The sequence below is a fragment of the Mesoplodon mirus genome (genome assembly GCF_964341445.2).
Source record: "Mesoplodon mirus genome assembly, chromosome: 2".
NCBI lineage: Eukaryota > Metazoa > Chordata > Mammalia > Artiodactyla > Ziphiidae > Mesoplodon > Mesoplodon mirus.
Genome location: NC_138977.1, coordinates 7,016,978 through 7,035,595, shown reverse-complemented (window position 1 = coordinate 7,035,595; position 18,618 = coordinate 7,016,978). Strand labels below are relative to the sequence as shown.

The 18,618-nt window shown below is 40.7% G+C and overlaps 1 protein-coding gene across 2 annotated transcripts in view; it reads right to left on the bottom strand.

Moving 5' to 3' along the window:
• Positions 1-18,618, bottom strand: part of NR3C2 (nuclear receptor subfamily 3 group C member 2) — a 369,531-nt gene that overhangs the window by 190,369 nt on the left and 160,544 nt on the right. For both annotated transcript variants that reach the window (XM_082605644.1, XM_082605643.1), the window contains exon 3: positions 1,656-1,795. In XM_082605644.1, coding sequence (XP_082461770.1) covers positions 1,656-1,795 — 140 coding nt within the window. The remainder of the gene's footprint in view (positions 1-1,655; positions 1,796-18,618) is intronic.

Here is an 18,618-nt window from a genome sequence, read left to right as displayed (position 1 = left end):
GGGTGGCGGGGAAGACAATCTTAAAAAATTAAATTGATTTCAGTACTATACATACTTCTTTCCCCCATTTTCTGGAAATCAGCCTTCTGGTAACAGGACCCACCTTTTTCTCCGGGAAATGCTCATTCCCACAGTTGGTCTAGGTTGTTCAGGTTGGCCGACTCCAGCCAGGACCAGTCTATCAGATCACTGCTCCCCCCACCCAGCCACGGTGATTGGTCTGGAGGGGGCCAACATGAGTAAAGTTCAGTCTATGGAGATTCAATTGGGGGCTTTTATAACAACCCCTGAGAACAGAAAACCTCTTTTCTTCTCACGAGAGAAACCGCATGAGAACAGAGCCAGAACAAAGTCAAGCGATGGAGAGAATGAGATTGAACGCGAATGACCTGGCTTAAGACCATGGCTTGCCCAAAGCCATGCCCACATGAGGACTTTCCAGTTATGTGGGCCAACGAATTTCCATTGGTGCTGAAGCCAGTTTGTGTTGAATTTTCTGTCACCTGTAACCAAGAGCTCATACCCCGAGAAAGAAACATGGAACTCCTATTACCAATTCAATGCTGGGTTTGGGGACTATTAAATAATTAATAGTGTAAATAATGTAAAATCATGTACTATCAATTAAATAATGCAGAACCAACCTCAGAAGCACAGAAATAACTACTTGGTCAGCTTTTTTTTATCCCAGAACTAAGGACATTTCCTTGTGGTCCTCAGCAAAACAAACATTCAAGTCATTTATGCTTAAGTCTCTGAAACACCAATTCATCTCTCAGAAAAATGTCCTGAGAAATACACCTGCAGGAATCTTAATGCTGAACTCCTTAGTGAGAATAAATGTCAATTACACAACACTTCTCTTGATAGCAAAAAATTCTACACTTTGACCAGTCATAGTAGTCAACATTAATAAAACCATCAGGCCTAAGTCTGATGCTAATTAATTGCTTGGAAGTGAAGTTGGAGAAAGGCAGAAACAAACGAAAAGACCATTTCTCCTTAGGAAGTACAATTACCTGAACAGAAGCAAAAGCTAGACTACATAAACTTAAAGAATCTCAGTCCAATTTTTCATTTAATGTACTGGTTTGGAAACTTTCAGTAGGAATGAAGGTAGGACTCAAATGGGGACCTGGAATCTCAAGCAGCTGTTAAATGACATTATTCTGTAAGGAACACAACTTAAATTATACACATGATCCTGATATCAATGTCTTAACTTGCCACAAACACATATATTTATACAGAAACATAGACAAGGCAGACGTGCTGTAAAAAAAAACGTTCTTTCTGATCATGCAAGTTAAATTTATGGTGACACAGAATGATTTTGATAAGTCTAAGTGAAAAAAAAAAAAACTGAGACAAAACAACAACCAAAACAACCAGTCTTTCTGACTGGTTGCTCTTAATCCACAATTTAGAATTTTGGCCGTTAACTATTGCTCGGTGGAGAATCTCCAAGTGGTTTTTACACAAGGCATTATTACTATTTATCACTGACAGATAACGTCCAAAACTAAGGACAGATTACATCCAAAACTAAGGACATTTCTGAATTATTTCCCAATAATGCAATCGAGTTAACCTTGCAAGTAAACTACACACCAGGAAAGAAAATGTGTAAAAGGAACACCCACATGAACATTTACCTTCCACTGCTCTTTTGAAGAACACTTTGCAGCTGCCACAGGTCACTACACCATAGTGACATCCTGAAGCCTCATCCCCACACACCAAACATATTTTGGAAGGTCTTGAGGATCCAGTGGAAACACTTCGTAAAGTAGAGCTGGGGAAAGAAATCAAGATTTAAATAACTACAGTGTAGTGGCACATTTGACATGCTGTACAGCTTAGCTCAGTATCTGTCAATCATCTTGGTTCTATCAATGAATTCAATATGGTCCCATCCTGACTGACTTAGGAAATGAAGGCAAAATCCTATGAAGGGAGTAATTGTATCAAGAATTCTCTATAGCAAAGCCTCTTCTCAGTACTAAGAAGTCAAAAATAATCCCATATAAACTTTTCTCTTCCTTTTCCTGTTTCTGAGAACGTTTACCAAAAAATACTATTTGCATTCTAGGTGAAGAGGGAGGAGAGAAATCTTGAGCCGGGTCATCACGGAACTATTTCTGGCATCAAAGGGCTATTACAATACTTCTCAACTCTCTCTCTCTTTTTTTTTTTTTTCCTTTTTTGTGGTACGCGGGCCTCTCACTGTTGTGGCCTCTCCCATTGCGGAGCACAGGCTCTGGACGCGCAGGCTCAGCGGCCATGGCTCACGGGCCCAGCCACTCCACGGCACGCGGGATCCTCCCGGACCGGGGCACGAACTCGTGTCCCCTGCATCGGCAGGCGGACTCTCAACCACTGCGCCACCAGGGAAGCCCTACTTCTCAACTCTCTTCACTCGGACTCAGATTATATCTCAATTTATGCCAGATAAAGAACTCTCCCCTCTCCAAAACAATCCACAAATTAAAATTAAAATAACTCTTGTCTCTTTTGCCAGCAATTTTACTCCTCCAAGCTCCTGCATTTTCTCCCATGTTGCCTTACATAGGTATGTTCAGATTGCTTCATTTTGCTTACTAATTTAAAGGGGGCACAGTCAATACTAAAAACAAGCCATATATGGTAACTATCTCAGGTACCTTTCATGGTAAGAAACTGAAGGGTGCAGTTTTTAGGGACACATTTAACCTTTTAAGCAACAATCTACATGAATACTTTTTAAGGAGACTTTTCTCAAGCTATATTACATATCCCCGTGCCGGTTTATGGCGCAATCTGAACAAAATTGTTTTAAATTCTAATAAGGTTTCATAATTCAGTGACCGATGTGTGCCAAGCAGGCAAAGAATTCGATTTTTTTTTTCATTCCTAGCCCACATGCACTTATTGAATATCTACCCACAGGTCCTGTGCAAGGTACTGAGGAAATAAATATAGACTGCTCAGTCCCTGTCCTCAAAGTTGGTGGAGACATGCAGCATTATGGTATGTGGTTAGGTGTGGGGTAATATGGGGGCACATTGTAGGCTCAGCCTTCCATACTGGGAAAGCTAGGAATATACCAGTCAGCAGCCTTCCCCAAAGGTGACAGCTGAGCTGAGTTTTGAAGCACGACTAGATGGTAGCCAGACAAAGACAGGCGCAGAGCAAACAGAATGTGCAACGCGAGCTGGAATGTAAGAGAAATTCGAGCTGAACGTGTTCAGAAAACATTGGGTAGATTTTTTGTATGTCAGCACCATCACCTTGTTGTCCTAGCTTTTGTCTCCATGTAAAACAGCAGGAACATAAAAACTCAAAGAAAACATATGAAAAGGCTAGAATGGTTATGTTATGGTGATGATTTCCCTGTTTTTTAAATTAGCTAAATGTGATACTACTGTCTTCATGATTTTTTTTAATTGATTTTATATGTTTTAACTACACTCTCAACAAAAACAGATGAAGGAACAAACTATGCAGCTGCTCAGAGCACTGCAGCATGACTGACTTTCTAGAAAAATGACTTCTTAAATCAAAGGCTGAAACAATGTTCTCCAAAGTTGTTTCTCCTTCTAAGAAAAGTGCTCTTTATTATTTTTATTAGCGTCCTTTGACTTCTTTATGGCATTCAAAACATTCCATTTCAGCCCCAGTAACTTCTTCAGCATATTGGCCAGTAAAACTCAATCCATACTGACTCTCTTATGCTTCACAGGAAAATACCATGATTGCATAAACAATTAGAATACAACTTAAAAACCATCATTAACATGTAAGTGCTTTTTTACAACTGCAAGCATACATGGGATTTGTATTTAACATTTTTGTGAGCCTTGGTCTTGGTCCTCAAACTGAAGAGTCTCTTAACTTTGGTCTTTGGAACTCTCCTCTTCTTCTATCCAAGCACACTTTCCTTGGCTCAGTCAATGGCAACTGCTATGGGCTGAATCGTGTCCTTCTCCCCACTTCCAATTCCAATGTTGAAGTCCTAGCCCCTAGGACATCAGAGGGTGGCCTTTTTTTAAAAACTGAAGTACAGTTGATTTACAATGCTGTGTTAATTTCTGTTGTACAGCAAAGTGACTCAGTTATATATATATATATATATATATATATATATATATATGCACACACACATTCTTTTTTATATTCTTTTCCATTATGGTTTATCCCAGGATATTGAATACAGCTCCCTGTGCTATTCAGTAGGACCCTGTTGTCCGACCATTCCATATATAATAGTTTGCATCTACTAACCCCAGACTCCCAGTCCATCCCTCCCCACCTCCACCTCCCCCTTGGCAACCACGAGTTTGTTCTCTATGTCTGCAAGTCTGTTTCTGCTTCATAGATAGGTTCATTTGTGTCATATTATAGATGCCACATATAAGTGATATCATGTGGTATCTGTCTTTCTCTTTCTGACTTACTTCACTTAGTATGATAATCTCTAGTTGCATCCATGTTGCTGCAAATGGCATTAATTCATTCTTTTTTTATGGCTGAGTAGTATTCCATTGTGGATATGTACCACATCTTCTTCATCCACTCATCTGTCAATGGACATTTTGGCTGTTTCCATGTCTTGGCTGTTGTGAATAGTACTGCTACGAACATAGGGGGTGTATCTATCTTTTTGAATTATAGTTTTGTCCGGATGTGCCCAGGAGTAGGATTGCTGGATCATACGGTAATTTTATTTTTAGTTTTCCATCAGAGTGTAATCTTCCTTGGAAATATGGTCATAGCAGATATGATTAGTTAAGATGAGGTCATTTTGGAGAAGGGTCATCCCTAATCCAATATGATTGGGGTTCTTATTAAAAAGAGGAAATTAGGACACCGACACACACACACAGAGAATGCTGTGTGAAGATGAAGAGAGTGATACTCGTACAAGTACAAGTCAAGGAATGCCAAAGACGGCCAAGAAACCACCAGAAGCTAGGAGAGAGGGATGGAACAGATTCTCCCTCACAGCCTTCAGAAGGAACTAACTCAGCTGACACGTTAAACTTGGCCAAGCCTACAGAACCATGAAACAATATATTTCTGTTGCCAAAGCCACCCATTTGTGGTACTTTGTTAGGCAGCCCCAGCCGACCAATACGGCAACTTGGACTCATCCCTGACTCTTCCTTCTCTCTAGTTTCATTCTCGATCTGTTCAATTCTATTTACTTTACCCTCAAAAAACATCCAGATTCTGATCACTTCCCACACCTCCTCTGGGACCACTCTAGTCCAAGCCATAAACACCTCTTCCCAGGATGTGTGGAAGCTTGCTCGCTCATCTTCCTGTTTCTCCTTGCCCCCCACTTCCTTCCCCTGTAGCCAGAACGGTCCTTATTCATTCATTTGCTGAAAACCATCCAAGGGCTTTCCCTCATGCTCAGAGGAAAAGCCAAAGTCAACCTATGACCACAGGGCCCCAATGTGGCCCCTGAGACTTTACTAACCTTTCTCTCTTGCTGGCTACCCTTCACCAACACTGGCATCCTTGCCAGACCTCAAACACACCAGGCGTGCTCCCACCTCGGGGCCTCTGCACGTGCTGCCCCCTGTTCACCCAGATATCTACACAACCCCATCCCCCCACCTCCCTTCAGGGTGTCATCCAAATGTCACTTTCTCAGCCAGGCCTTTTCTGTCCCCTCTACTGAAAACACCCTTTCTTCCAAACCCCCTCTCCCTTCTGCTTTATTTTGCTCCCTAGCGCATGTCACCAGCAAACAAGCTGTGTATTTTCCTTCTTTAGTCTGTTTATTGTTTGCTTCATCCACACAAGAAGGTAAACTCAACAGGGGCCTGGATTTGCTTCTGTGTTATTTGCCACTATGTCCCCAGGGCATGGCATAGTCCCTGGTATACATGAGGCTCCCGATCAACACTTGGGATAAATGAGTGATCTCAGATGACTGGCCTTTTCATCAGTTTTGAACTCCTACTGCATTCCTTACATATAAGAATGTGATTGGTTTTTAACTGTCTTGAGAGTGGAAAGTATGTAGTGGAACCGAATGCAGAGAAGTCAAAGTGAAAGCATAGCATCAAAAAGATGCATTGTGAAATCCCAATTAAAACAGTAATTTGGGGCTTCCCTGGTGGTGCAGTGGTTGAGAGTCCGCCTGCCGATGCAGGGGACGCGGGTTCGTGCCCCGGTCCAGGAAGATCCCACATGCCACGGAGCGGCTGGGCCCCATGAGCCATGGCCGCTGAGCCTGCACCTCCGGAGCCTGTGCTCCGCAACGGGAGAGGCCACAACAGTGAGAGGCCCGCGTACCGCCAAAAAAAAAAAAAAAAAAAAACTAATTTGGCTCAATGACAAAATTAAAGCAAAGGTGGATTATTTTTCCTTCTTGTTCACTAACATTTCTCAATGGCAAGGGAGCACACTTGCCTCTATGTGTCTCTCAGCAGGCCTCTGCTTCTTCGGTTTCTGTAACAGTGGACTGAGCTCAGTCTCTAGTTCTCAGGCTCTTTCTCACTGTCTTAATCACCAATGTAGATTTTCTTTGGCGCTCTACCTTTGGCCATCTTTTTGTCTCATTTCTACACTTTATCCCTTAACGACCTTATCCACTCTCCCAGCTCAAACAGCTTTCCTGGTGAATGACTTCCCAAATCTTTATATCCAGCTCCAACCTCTCCCCAGTGTTCCAATTTCACGTGTTCACTTCATTTACATAACTTCCCAGCCTCTACAGTCTACTGGCTTCTGGAAGGTATGGTACTGCCATCTGCTAGGCACCCAGGTTCAAACCTTCACCATCACATCTAGTCAGTTACCAAGTTCTGCTTGTCCAGGCTTGACTGTCTCCCATCACTTCTCTTCACCCTGTTGGGGACCCTGGTTCAGACCCTTGTCACTTCCTCAGGGCTCTTCCCCAACCCTCCAGTTCATTCTACAGTGGCTGACAAATGGCGTCTCCTGTTATACAGTTCTGATTCTAGTACTGCCCGGTTCAGAAATCTCCCATCATCCCTACACAGTACCACCATAAATGGTAACGCTCCTGTCCCTCTTCCTTCATGCCTGCCCCCGCAGGCCCTCTCATGCTTGTGCTCACCCCACTGCAACATCCCTGTTGAGGTGCTGTGGGTACCACCATCTGTACACCTACCCCCTCTCCGACTCCTGGGAAGCCTGTCCATCCTTCAAGGGCCCCTGATGTTCTCCCGGCAGGATGCACCCCTCTCCTTTCTCCTGATTCACTTTAGTGAATTCCTGATTTGCTCACCCCCCTCCCCCAGCGCTCATCACTTCTGCCCTGACATTCGTGATTTGTGCACTTATCCTAATCCCTTGAGGGCAAAGACCTTGTCCTCTGCCTCTCTGTGCTCTCTATTGCCATTAGTGTGGTGCTGAGACTATTTATTGAATGAATGAAATCACAACCTTAATCTCATCACAGCAGAACATAAATTTCCAAAAGGCAATTTTAAAGAAGATAAATGAATGAGGCCAAGGTTATAGGTTCAATTCCTATATGGTTCATTTAGCTTTGCACAGAGGGGAAAAAAACATCCGGGGAGACAGACTATCCTCAAAAGCTCAGCGAGCTATCCCACAAGCGTCTGCATTAGTAACAAAGAAGACAGGCCACAAGGTGTGGACGGGTCAGGAAAACTCCCGTCTCCACTGACACCCTTTCATGTGATTACCTCTGAAACTGAAAGATGGGACACGGTTGGAAGGGTATATGTCTGGTTTCAGGAAATACATTATTACATTTTATAAGCAGGGAGAGGGAGGAGAGGAAAAGGAGGAGAAGGGAGCAGATCTTGAACTCACTTCTTAGATTCTGGGTTATATCAAAACACAAAGCTTATTGAGTGATTTTTGGATATAAGAATTCACCTTTATAGTATGTATAATCCATTAACATCTTATAACATCTAAGCATCTTCATGGGATGTGAGTCCCAAACACGCAGGGGTAAAGACAGGCACAGGGGCTCAGTAAGGAAGCCTGGTTCCAGTTCTAGCTCAGCCACTAACTGGTAAAACCTTAACAAAATCACCTCTCCTCTTTGGGCTGTAATTCTCACCATAAGAATGTTGAACAGATCATCTTTAAGATCCTTTTCAAGATATCCCTTTAAGATAAATATGGGCACAAAAGATAAATGGAACACCCTGTCATGATCAAGCTTTATTTGAAGTGGATTTCAAGCTCAAGTTAAAGACAGCACCTTATACACAGTAAATAGCCATTGTTTGATCTAGATCAAGCATAAAAACATCTACATGTAAAAACTTATTCTTTCTAGAACAGCTAAACCTAGGGCAATTAAAATCTTTCTTGCATCTACATGATTGTGTCTTTGCTGATTTTGCTTAAAAATTCTGCATAAATGTATGCATTCAAATGGTATTCTACCCACTAAAAACCATTTTAACAGCGACGAGTTGGGAAAAACTACCCAAACTGGTCATTTTTGGTCTTGGTAATCAAGGAAATATTATGCACAGAAAGAATTTTATAATCAACAAAGGTAGTTCATAGGGTTTTAGACAAATGTTAAAATACTATATAAAGCAGAAATGAGTGAGCATTGTATTTCCACTTGTAAAGACAAGTGTCTCTCTTCAGGAAACACAAGGAAGGTGCAACTATTTTCAGTACCAAATAGAATAGTTCTAATGACTCAGTGAACAGCTAAAGAGATTAATCAAAGGTTCATGCTGATTTGGGTGACAATTGGGAGAGGATATCCTAACCAATCATCAAAAACACTTAACTGGGCAATCTTTTTCCAGGAAACGGTTGGATGCTTAGGGAGAAGTAATAAGAAGCTGTGTGAGAAAAAGGGATTTCTACCGACTGAACTGGAAAATTCGGCTGAGAATCTATAATGCACCATGTTGTTCCAGGAATTACTATGTTATTTCCCCATCTTTATAACAATTACATAACAACACCACAGTGATTGATCCACTATTCAGTGACCAGAAATTCTTCACATGACAAGGAGTTTGTCCCATTTCTCAAGCTCACTCAACATCAATTAAGCAAACCTGCCCTTTGTACTTTCACTTAATCAGAGATGCTTCTACCATCATCACCAGCTACTGAAAAGTTGAATCTTTCCACATGCAATCAATTCAAGCAGTCATTCAGTGATCTAGAGCAGAGTGAGAGTTTGGAGGACTATGCAAACAATACTTCAGGAAACATCCTTCTATCTGAACATGCTGGTGTTTTAAATCCTTCATTAATTAAGCTATTCATTGGAAGCCTGCTATGCCCCCACCCCCCTTTTCTAGGCACTCAGATGAGTAAGAAAAAGTCCCTATTCTCATGGAGTTTCTACTATAGTAGGAGAGAACAACAATACAGAAGTAAGGAAATAAATTCAGACAGTGGTAAGTGCTTTGAAGAAAATGACAGAGACCGAGATTGGCTGGGGCAGTGGATGGTTAGGATTCTTTAGAAAGGTAGCCTGGGAAGGCATCTCTGGCGAGACTGAAAGGACAAAGTAGCCAGCCATGTGAAGATGCCAACAAAGGAAAGAGCAAGTGCAAAGTCCCCGAGGCAGGAATGAACATGACACGTTCCATAGATGGAAACGAGGGCAAATGAGTAGCTGAAAGGAGGCAGGAGAGACGGGAGGAGGTAGGATGTGTGGGCCAAGAAGAGACTACATGGGTCTCGAGGGCTGTGGTGATGACTCAGGATGCCAGTTTAAGTGCCATCACGAGTGATGTGAATATTGAGATGTTTTAAGCAGAAGGGTAATACGATCTGCATGACATTTAAAAATCTGACTTTGGCTGTTGCCTGGAGAATGGACTACAGCAGTGGGTGATGTTGGAAGTGGGGAGACCAGCCACATGGGCTCGGGCAATTATCTAGGCAGGAGATGACAGAGCTTGGATTTAGCTTAAAGTAGTGAAGACAGTGAGAAATGGCCTTTTTCGCTTTTTAAGTAGATAGTACCCACTGGACTTGCAGAAAAATTGTACGGTGGTGCTATTTATATTTTCATAGTGTAATGAAGAGCAGTTTGGCAGTTCAGGGGAGTTTGTTTTGGACCCGACAGTGGTAAAACAGCATTAGTACGGTATGTCCCTATTTTTGTAAATAATACAATAGCAATAATATTAAATGATAGTCTATCCATAGGAAAAACTGGGAGCAAACATATATCAGTCTTATTTAACCTTTCTGGGCTCACTCTGTCATCTGTTAAGGACTGATAACAAAAGTCCTACCTTACAGGGTTCTTACAGATTAAATTGGTCAATGCATACATACATACAGATAGATAGATAGATAGATACAGATATATTTTAAAGGAATCCAATTTTTATTGTAACACAGTTATCAAAATATTTTTTTCTTTTCCATTAAGGTTTATCACAGGATATTGAATATGGTTCCCTGTGCTATACAGTAGGATCTTGCTGTTTATTTTACATATAGTAGTTTGCATCTGCTAATCCCAAACTCCTAATTCATCCCTCCCCCACCCCCTTTCCCCTTTGGTAACCATATGTTTGTTCTCTGTGTCTGTGAGTCTATTTCTGTTTTGTAAAAAAGTTCATTTGTGACATATTTTAGATTCCACATATACATGATATATGGTATTTGTCTTTCTCTTTCTGACTTACTTCACTTAGTATGATAATCTCTAGGTCCATCCATGTTGCTGCAAATTGCATTATTTCATTCTTTCTTATGGCTGAATTACTCAATATATTTAAGAGCACATACAACAGTGTCTGACACATATTCAGCGCTATTTAAATTCTGACCATTATGAATCAGTATTATTGTTGGATCTACAACTCTTTATTTTTTATACTCATTTATTAATTTATTTATTTTTGGCTGCGTTGGGTCTTCCTTGCTGTGCACGGGCTTTCTCTAGTTGCGGTGACCCAGGGCTACTCTTCGTTGCGGTGTGTAGGCTTCTCATTGCAGTGGCTTCTCTTGCTGTGGAGCACAGGCTCTAGGCGGGCAGGCTTCAGTAGTTGCAGCACACGTACTCAGTAGTTGTGGCTCATGGGCTCTAGAGCACAGGCTCAGTAGTTGTGACACATGGGCTTACTTGCTCTGTGGCATGTGGGATCTTCCTGGACCAGGGCTCGAACCCGTGTCCCCTGCATTGGCAGGCAGATTCTTAACCACTGTGCCACCAGGGAAGTCCCTACAACTCTTAATAGTGACTGGCATAGTAGTAGAACTACAGATAATTCTACTTTTCTATAGCATATTTTTCTGTACTGCTTTAAATTTATATAAGCATGTATAACACTGGTTAGCAGCAGAAAAAAAGGTTTTTAAAAATATAGTATAAGAGAGTGGTACAGCAACAGCCATATTGTTTATTTACTGTTTAGGCAATGTTCTGTGTGAATATGGATTTGAGAATCTCTTTTAAGAATTCTGGTTCCTCTGGTGACTGTAGCATGTAGGTTGGGAACAGCCACATTAGATCATTAGGATAAACAATCACTGAGATTCAAATATATACTTTTATATAAAGAACACTAAATTTAAGAAACCTAAGAATTTTGAGAACACTCAATATACAAAAAATACATTTCAAAAACAAATCACCTTTGACTACTAGTTTACTAAAATCCTTACCTTCATTCACATATAAATTTGGCAAAAAACCCCTTTTGCTGACTATTTCCTTTTTGAGTCAATTTTTAACACAAGATATCTCATTTTAGTCTTCCCACTATTTAGGGGGAATATTTGGGAGTGATTCTTGTGGTATATTTTCTTTGGTGGTATTATTATCTTTGATGATAAGTGAATCATTAATGTTTGGGGGGATGATTTACCACTAAATAAAATTCCTCCTCTTAAGCCACAATTCATAATGCACCACAGACAGGAATTAAATAATTGGTACACATCTTTCAATCTCAGATGTATGAATAAAATTATAGATGAAGCTACCTGACACAGAAACTTCAAGGATATAACTACCTTGGAAAATAAAAATTAAAGCCCCCAAATGGCTGAATAGTCTTTTCCAATTTACCTTTTTGTTTGTTTGTTTGTTTTTACAATAGTTTATACGATTAGTAATATTTATTAGAGTGGCTCTGTTTAATAAGTATTTTTCTATACTTTGAATTTCATTTAAGTGAATGCAATTTTCCCATAAAAGACTTATAATCAACAGAGCATAGCTTCAGCACAGCAGGAACGTATCCTGACAGAGATCTAGAAGGAAAAAAAGGTAGGAATATTTTGGATCACATGCTAAGCCTAGCCTAGGATGTGTAAAATTTCACTTTAAAAATAAAGATCTATGCTAGAAGGACATTCAAGTAACTTTTTCTCCTTCAATTATGGCTAGACAAATTCCCACTTGATGAAAATATGCAAAATCTATTTTTTTGGAAAATAGGCAAAATTATTTAACTCTAGATGAAAATGTATTTTCTAATAAAACAAAGTGTCAAATGTAATTACTGGCCACTGTACTATTAATGAATCATTTTAATCAAGTGACTTCCACACCAGCTGTGTGGAAGTCCTTCTGAGAACACAAAGGTAACAAATGACTTCTACTCTCAATAAGTTTGTAATTGAGCAGGGTAGGTAAGACATGCAGATTGGTAAATATTAAAGTCACTGTGTGAAAGGAGTAATCCATGGCTAAAAATAAAGAATTCATAGAATCCAATAACTTGCAGTTGGGTTGAAGGAAAGCTTCATGAAGAAATGGGGCAAGGTGAAAATGAGCTGGACCAAGAAAAACGTCCAGACAGGGACAAATGCACTGGGATCCAGAACTCAATGAGTTATACACTGACAAGCATGGAAAAAGGCCCAAATCATGAGTCTCTAACACCAGATTCAGTGGTTAGAGATGATTCCAGGACAGTGAGTTGAAACATCTGGTAGACAGCTGAAAAGGTGACATGGAAAATGAAGCGAGGTACAAAGATCTACCATGTTAGAGGACACAAGGTGACTGAGGACAACTGTTAATATGTACAATACGGATAATGACAACGAAAGGTCTGATGAACTGAAAGAAAACTAAGGACCACTGAATAGGGGAAGCAGGAAAAACAGGTTCAACAAGAGAAAGTCTGGAATATCACTTAAGAGGTAGGTCACTCTTAAAGAGCAAGGACTCTTGATTTTATTCTTAGAACAATGAATAAGCTCACCCGGGCAAAAGGTGAAAGGAGGAGAAAAGAAGGTCACTGATGGAAATCTACAGAAAACTCACATTTCTGGTTAGGCAGGGAAAGAACTTGCTAACAAACCTGAGGAAGAAAGACAAAAGAGTCGGGAAGGCAAGATGATGCAGAGTCTTGGAATCAACGGGAGGAGATCAGGAATGGGGGACCAACAGTGTCATATGCCACCAAGAGAGCAAGACTAAAGGTGAACCACTGGGCTGTGGTCACTGTTGACACTGTTGACTTTAGCGATAGTTGTTTTTTCTGCATATATAAGATGCATATATAAGCCATATCAAAGTGAAAGGCACTCCCCATCTTCTCTATTAAGAAGTTTCCATATTCAGGGAAGTTGTCTTTGTCATAAAACCACTACCTGGTAATCTGAGCACAGGCAAAGTCTCTAAAAAAGATCTAACATCAAATCATCTCCAGAAACATTTACTGAGCACACATATGCCAATCAGTGGTTGCTACAATGACCAAATATATGTGCTAAAAAAATGCCTCTACATTTTATTTTACGTCTGTAATCACTGGCATGTGTGAGTGTTAGTTACTTAGAATCCCCTTGGAAGGAATCATAAACTTATCACACGATCTGTTGGACAGTACTTTATAAAGTATGTTGGAAGGAGACTACCTCTAAATACTTGCTTGAGTGTATAAATTATGTTTTAAGAAGATTACCACAAAATGCTTGCTTGAGTGTTTTTAATTACAGTGACTTTGCTATAAACAGAAACAGACTCACAGACTTTGAAAACTTATAGTTACCGAAGGGGAAAGGTGTGGCGGAGGGATACATTAGGAGTTTGGGATTAACATATACACATTCCTGTATATAAAATAGACAGTCAACAAGGACCTACTGTATAATACAGGGAATTCTGCTCAATATTCTGTAACAATCTATATGGGAAAAGAATCTGAAAAAGAATGGATATATGTATATGTACAACGGAATCACTTTCCTGTACACCTGAAATTAACACATTATAAATCAACTACATTCCAATATAAAATAAAAATTAAATTAAAGAATAAATAAAAATTATGAAAAAAAGAAACATACTATCAATATTAAACATGATTTAACATTTCCCCCTGAACATTAACTATCCTTATGTTAAGATGCAGACTTAGATGCTGATACAGATGGCCTGAGATTCTGAGCAGTAATGGACACTGGACCTGCTGTGGATCCTGAACCTGAGTTATTTAGAAAATTACTGATTTCAGCATGTTTTTTGTTTATCACATTTTAAAGAAGTTGATGGAAAACATGCTTCATCATGGCCTTTCTGAGCAACAGAATATGGCTTCTTTCTATAAATTTAATTAATGAGTCCAAACTGCTTTTTCCGAGTTGTTTTTCTTAAATTCTAGAAATAATGATTTTCATTGCCACTGATATGGCCCTCTGATTTGCCAACTCAACTCAATTCAGTTATGACCGCTGCTATGCAAGACTCGTATGTAAGATCACAGAGGCTGGGGCTTCCCTGGTGGCGCAGTGGTTGAGAGTCCGCCTGCTGATGCAGGGGACATGGGTTCATGCCCCGGTCCAGGAGGATCCCACATGCCGCGGAGCGGCTGGGCCCGTAAGCCATGGCCGCTGATCCTACGTGTCCGGAGCCTGTGCTCCACAACGGGAGAGGCCACAACAGTGAGATGCCCGCGTACCGCAAAAAAAAAAAAAAAAAAAAAAGATCACAGAGATTTTGCAACTGGCACCCTCTATCCTACCTGCCTTATACCAAGTTTTTTTCACGTGGGATAAAGGGGTAGCCTTCATTATTTCAAAAATTTACATGTGATAGGTTTAGAGAGGCTCATTCCCAAATCTATAAATTAATGACAATGTCTTAGCACATTTGCTGACATGGCACCATGCCACATTGACTTCAAATCTACTCAATATCTGATTTTGAGCAGAGTTACCACCCTTGAAATATTAAAAACAGCATCATTTTTAAATTTAATGTTTATTTTATGTTGGAGTATAGTTGATTTACAATGTTGTGTTAGCTTCAGGTGTACAGAAAGCGATTCAGTTGTACATATACATATATCCATTCCTTTTCAGATATTTTTCCCATATAGGTTATTACAGAATATTGAGTAGAGTTCCCTGTGTTATACAGTAGGTCCCTGTTGATTATCTATTTTGTATACAGTCGTGTGTATATGTTAATCCCAATCGCTTAATTTATCCCCCCCTTTCCCCTTTGGTAACCTAAGTTTGAAAAACAGCCTCTTAATATGACATCAAAAGTCCTAAGGAATACTTATATTAATTGGATCAAATAAATTCATTCTTTATCATCTCAGTTTCTGAATAATCAATGAGGTATCACCACTTTAGAGTTAGGGAAAAAAATTGAAAAAAAATCCCAAATAATCAACTTATTTTCTTAGAGTTAATTCTATAATTGTGAAATAACATCACTGCGTTCAGATCAGCTTAATACTCTGAAATGATCTTTCAGTAAAGGTATAAGGAATCTATCAGAAAAAAATCTTTTCCATTCACACTTCAGTTTCTAACAGGTCAAAAGGATATTCCTTTTCAAAACACTAATGCATTTTTCTAGTTACGAGGGTTTTCTTCACGGGAGCCTACAGTCTAACCACACACGAAAAGAGCCACCTTCTCCTCATTCTGCTTGAAGGCAGGATGACTCAAGGCTGGCTCCTGTCGGCGGGCATCACTACAGGAGTGGTTTGGTCAGAGCTGCAAAATGCTACTCAGGGAAATGACCAGCCTCACTGGTAAGCTCCGAAAAGAAGGCATATGTGTGCACAGACACCTAAAGAGGAACACATGTGTACCCTCGAACATGCAAGAATCTTCTGCAGTATTCTTCTGCTCTGCAGGTATTCTTCATAAGAACTCCCTCGGAAGAAAATGGCAGAGGCTTTAAGGAGGAGCCAGCATAGGGCACTAGTCAGTAGACTTGGATGACTGAGTCTGCAAGGAAATTCAGAGGCGCCTTTTCGACCCCACCCCCCTACCCTCAGGACTGAGGGATCAATGCTGTACTGTTCCATCAAGAGCCGCCTACGCTCGCCTTTAAGTTCCCTACAGAGCTGCCTTTTAAACTTCTCCTGCTTAAGCACAGTCTGTAGGATTAAGCCTACATATGAAATTGCTGTTCAACTGTTTTTGACCTGCAAAATCAGGCATTTCTTATGGTTCCATTTAACACATTTCTGGACACTGGCTTCAATGATAAAACCAGGGTCTATCACAGGACAGTATTTCCAAATCGATAAAATCATCATCTACTATTATGTGGGCAATAGCATTCCACTAAGTATGACGGTCTCAGGTCTTCAAGGTAACACACTGAAGTACTGAGGTGAACTTAGATATTGCTGATCCCACCCCCAGACCGCTGAGTTCCTTTCCATTACCATGTTCTCTAGCAATTTTGGCTCTTACTTTAAAAACTGTTCATTTTTTCTGATCGATTTCATTACTTTTACTTTTCAGTGAAATGCTAGTTTAAAAAAATTAATCAACAAAACTGTATGCTCATTTTCTGACTTGACATGAACAGAACAATGACAGAATCCTGTGTACCTTCTTTGGGTCTTTATTATTCCTAGGGTTTGACACTTCGGGCTGTTTCTCTGATTGCCTCCCTCCAAAAATAATTGACACCCAAGGTTTCACAAAGGCTGGGTTTTGGCAAGCAAAGACTGTCTGCACCCATGTGCTGACCCAGTGTGGCTCCATGCGGCCAACTCAGAGGTACATAAAAATGCAGGAGTTATTTCACGAGCTATCATCTTGTCCAGGTATCTTGTACCCTACTTTACTCTTTTTTTTTTTTTTTTTGCGGTACACGGACCTCTCACTGTTGTGGCCTCTCCCGTTGCGGAGCACAGGCTCCGGACGTGCAGGCTCAGCGGCCATGGCTCAAGGGCCCAGCCGCTCTGCGGCATGTGGGATCTTCCCGGACCGGGGCACGAACCCGTGTCCCCTGCATCAGCATGCGGACTCTCAACCACTGCGCCCCCAGGGAAGCCCCCTACGTTACTCTTAAGGAAAAAAAATCAAGACAAAAACTATCTACCAAATCCTCTGCTTCCTCCTCCTCCTCTTCCCATCTCTGTCCCCACCTTCCTTGTGCCCCAACCCCACTATCACACGTATTTTGGCTTTGAGAAAAAAGCTACCACTATTATTAGAGGTGTGGGTATATTTGGTTCTTGTAGAGAAGACATTAAAAGTATTTAAATATTTCATTTAAATTGAAGGGACCATTTAGGTATTTGCCAGTAGTGGACCCACCTTTTTTCTAGCTAGCTCACATATACCTTCTTCCTCACCGTGTCTCTGTAACCAAGGAATAGGGATAGTTACCTCCACATCTCTCTCCAAACCTAGAGGTCCTGTGCTGTGAGCAATAAGCAGGTGTTGCAAAACCTGTTTGGTCCCTCTTGTCACTTACTTGACACCACTACTGGGCACCTAGCATATGCCAGGCACTGTCCTAAGTCTTGACCAGCTACAAAAAGACACTAAAATCCCTGTACTTTGGAGATCATATTCTTGGGCTCGGATGGGGGTGGAGGGGCAAGGGGACTGGATAAATCCCTACTGGAAAGTAAAGGAATATTGATATATGTATTAACGTCTGAAACTATTAAAAATTATTTTCCTCACTCATAAAATGTATCAAGCCTGCTTAAAAGAGTTCTTCCTCATGGGCTTCCCTGGTGGCGCAGTGGTTGAGAGTCCGCCTGCCGATGCAGGGGACACGGGTTCGTGCCCCGGTCCGGGTAGATCCCACATGCCACGGAGCGGCTGGGCCCGTGAGCCATGGCCGCTGAGCCTGCACGTCAGGAGCCTGTGCTCTGCAACGGGGAGAGGCCACAGCAGTGAGAGGCCCGCGTACCGCAAAAGAAAAAAAAAAAAAAAAAAAAAAAAAGAGTTCTTCCTCAAAGCAGGAAAAACCAAAATGAAAGGTCTAGATTCAGTTAACTCAGTGTAACTTCTTGTAAATGAGATGACAGTCATGAGATTCAAGAAAGTACCCCCGAGAGTACTGAATCAGGATTTAAATACATACTTTCATGGTTTATTCCTGGTGTGTGTGTGTGTGTGTGTGTGTGTGTGTGTGAGAGAGAGAGAGAGAGAGAGAGAGAGAAAATGCCCTTGGAATTTAAGTAAATATGCTAGTCTTTTCTTGCTTTCAGTGAGATGTGGTAGTCCTTCCAATAAAAGGTACTCATGTTTTTACAACTTGCGTTAATACTCCATTTAATTATCTTCCAAGGTTGTGAAAATCTGTACTTATGGAAAGTCAATTGTTAACTTGTACCAAAATAACTTTTATCATTTTCCTGACACTCTTAAAAGCAATCACAGAAGCTTTCCTCAAAAGTTTAAAAACTCAAGTTAGGTTTTTGCCTTTGGAATGGATCTGAGAAAAGA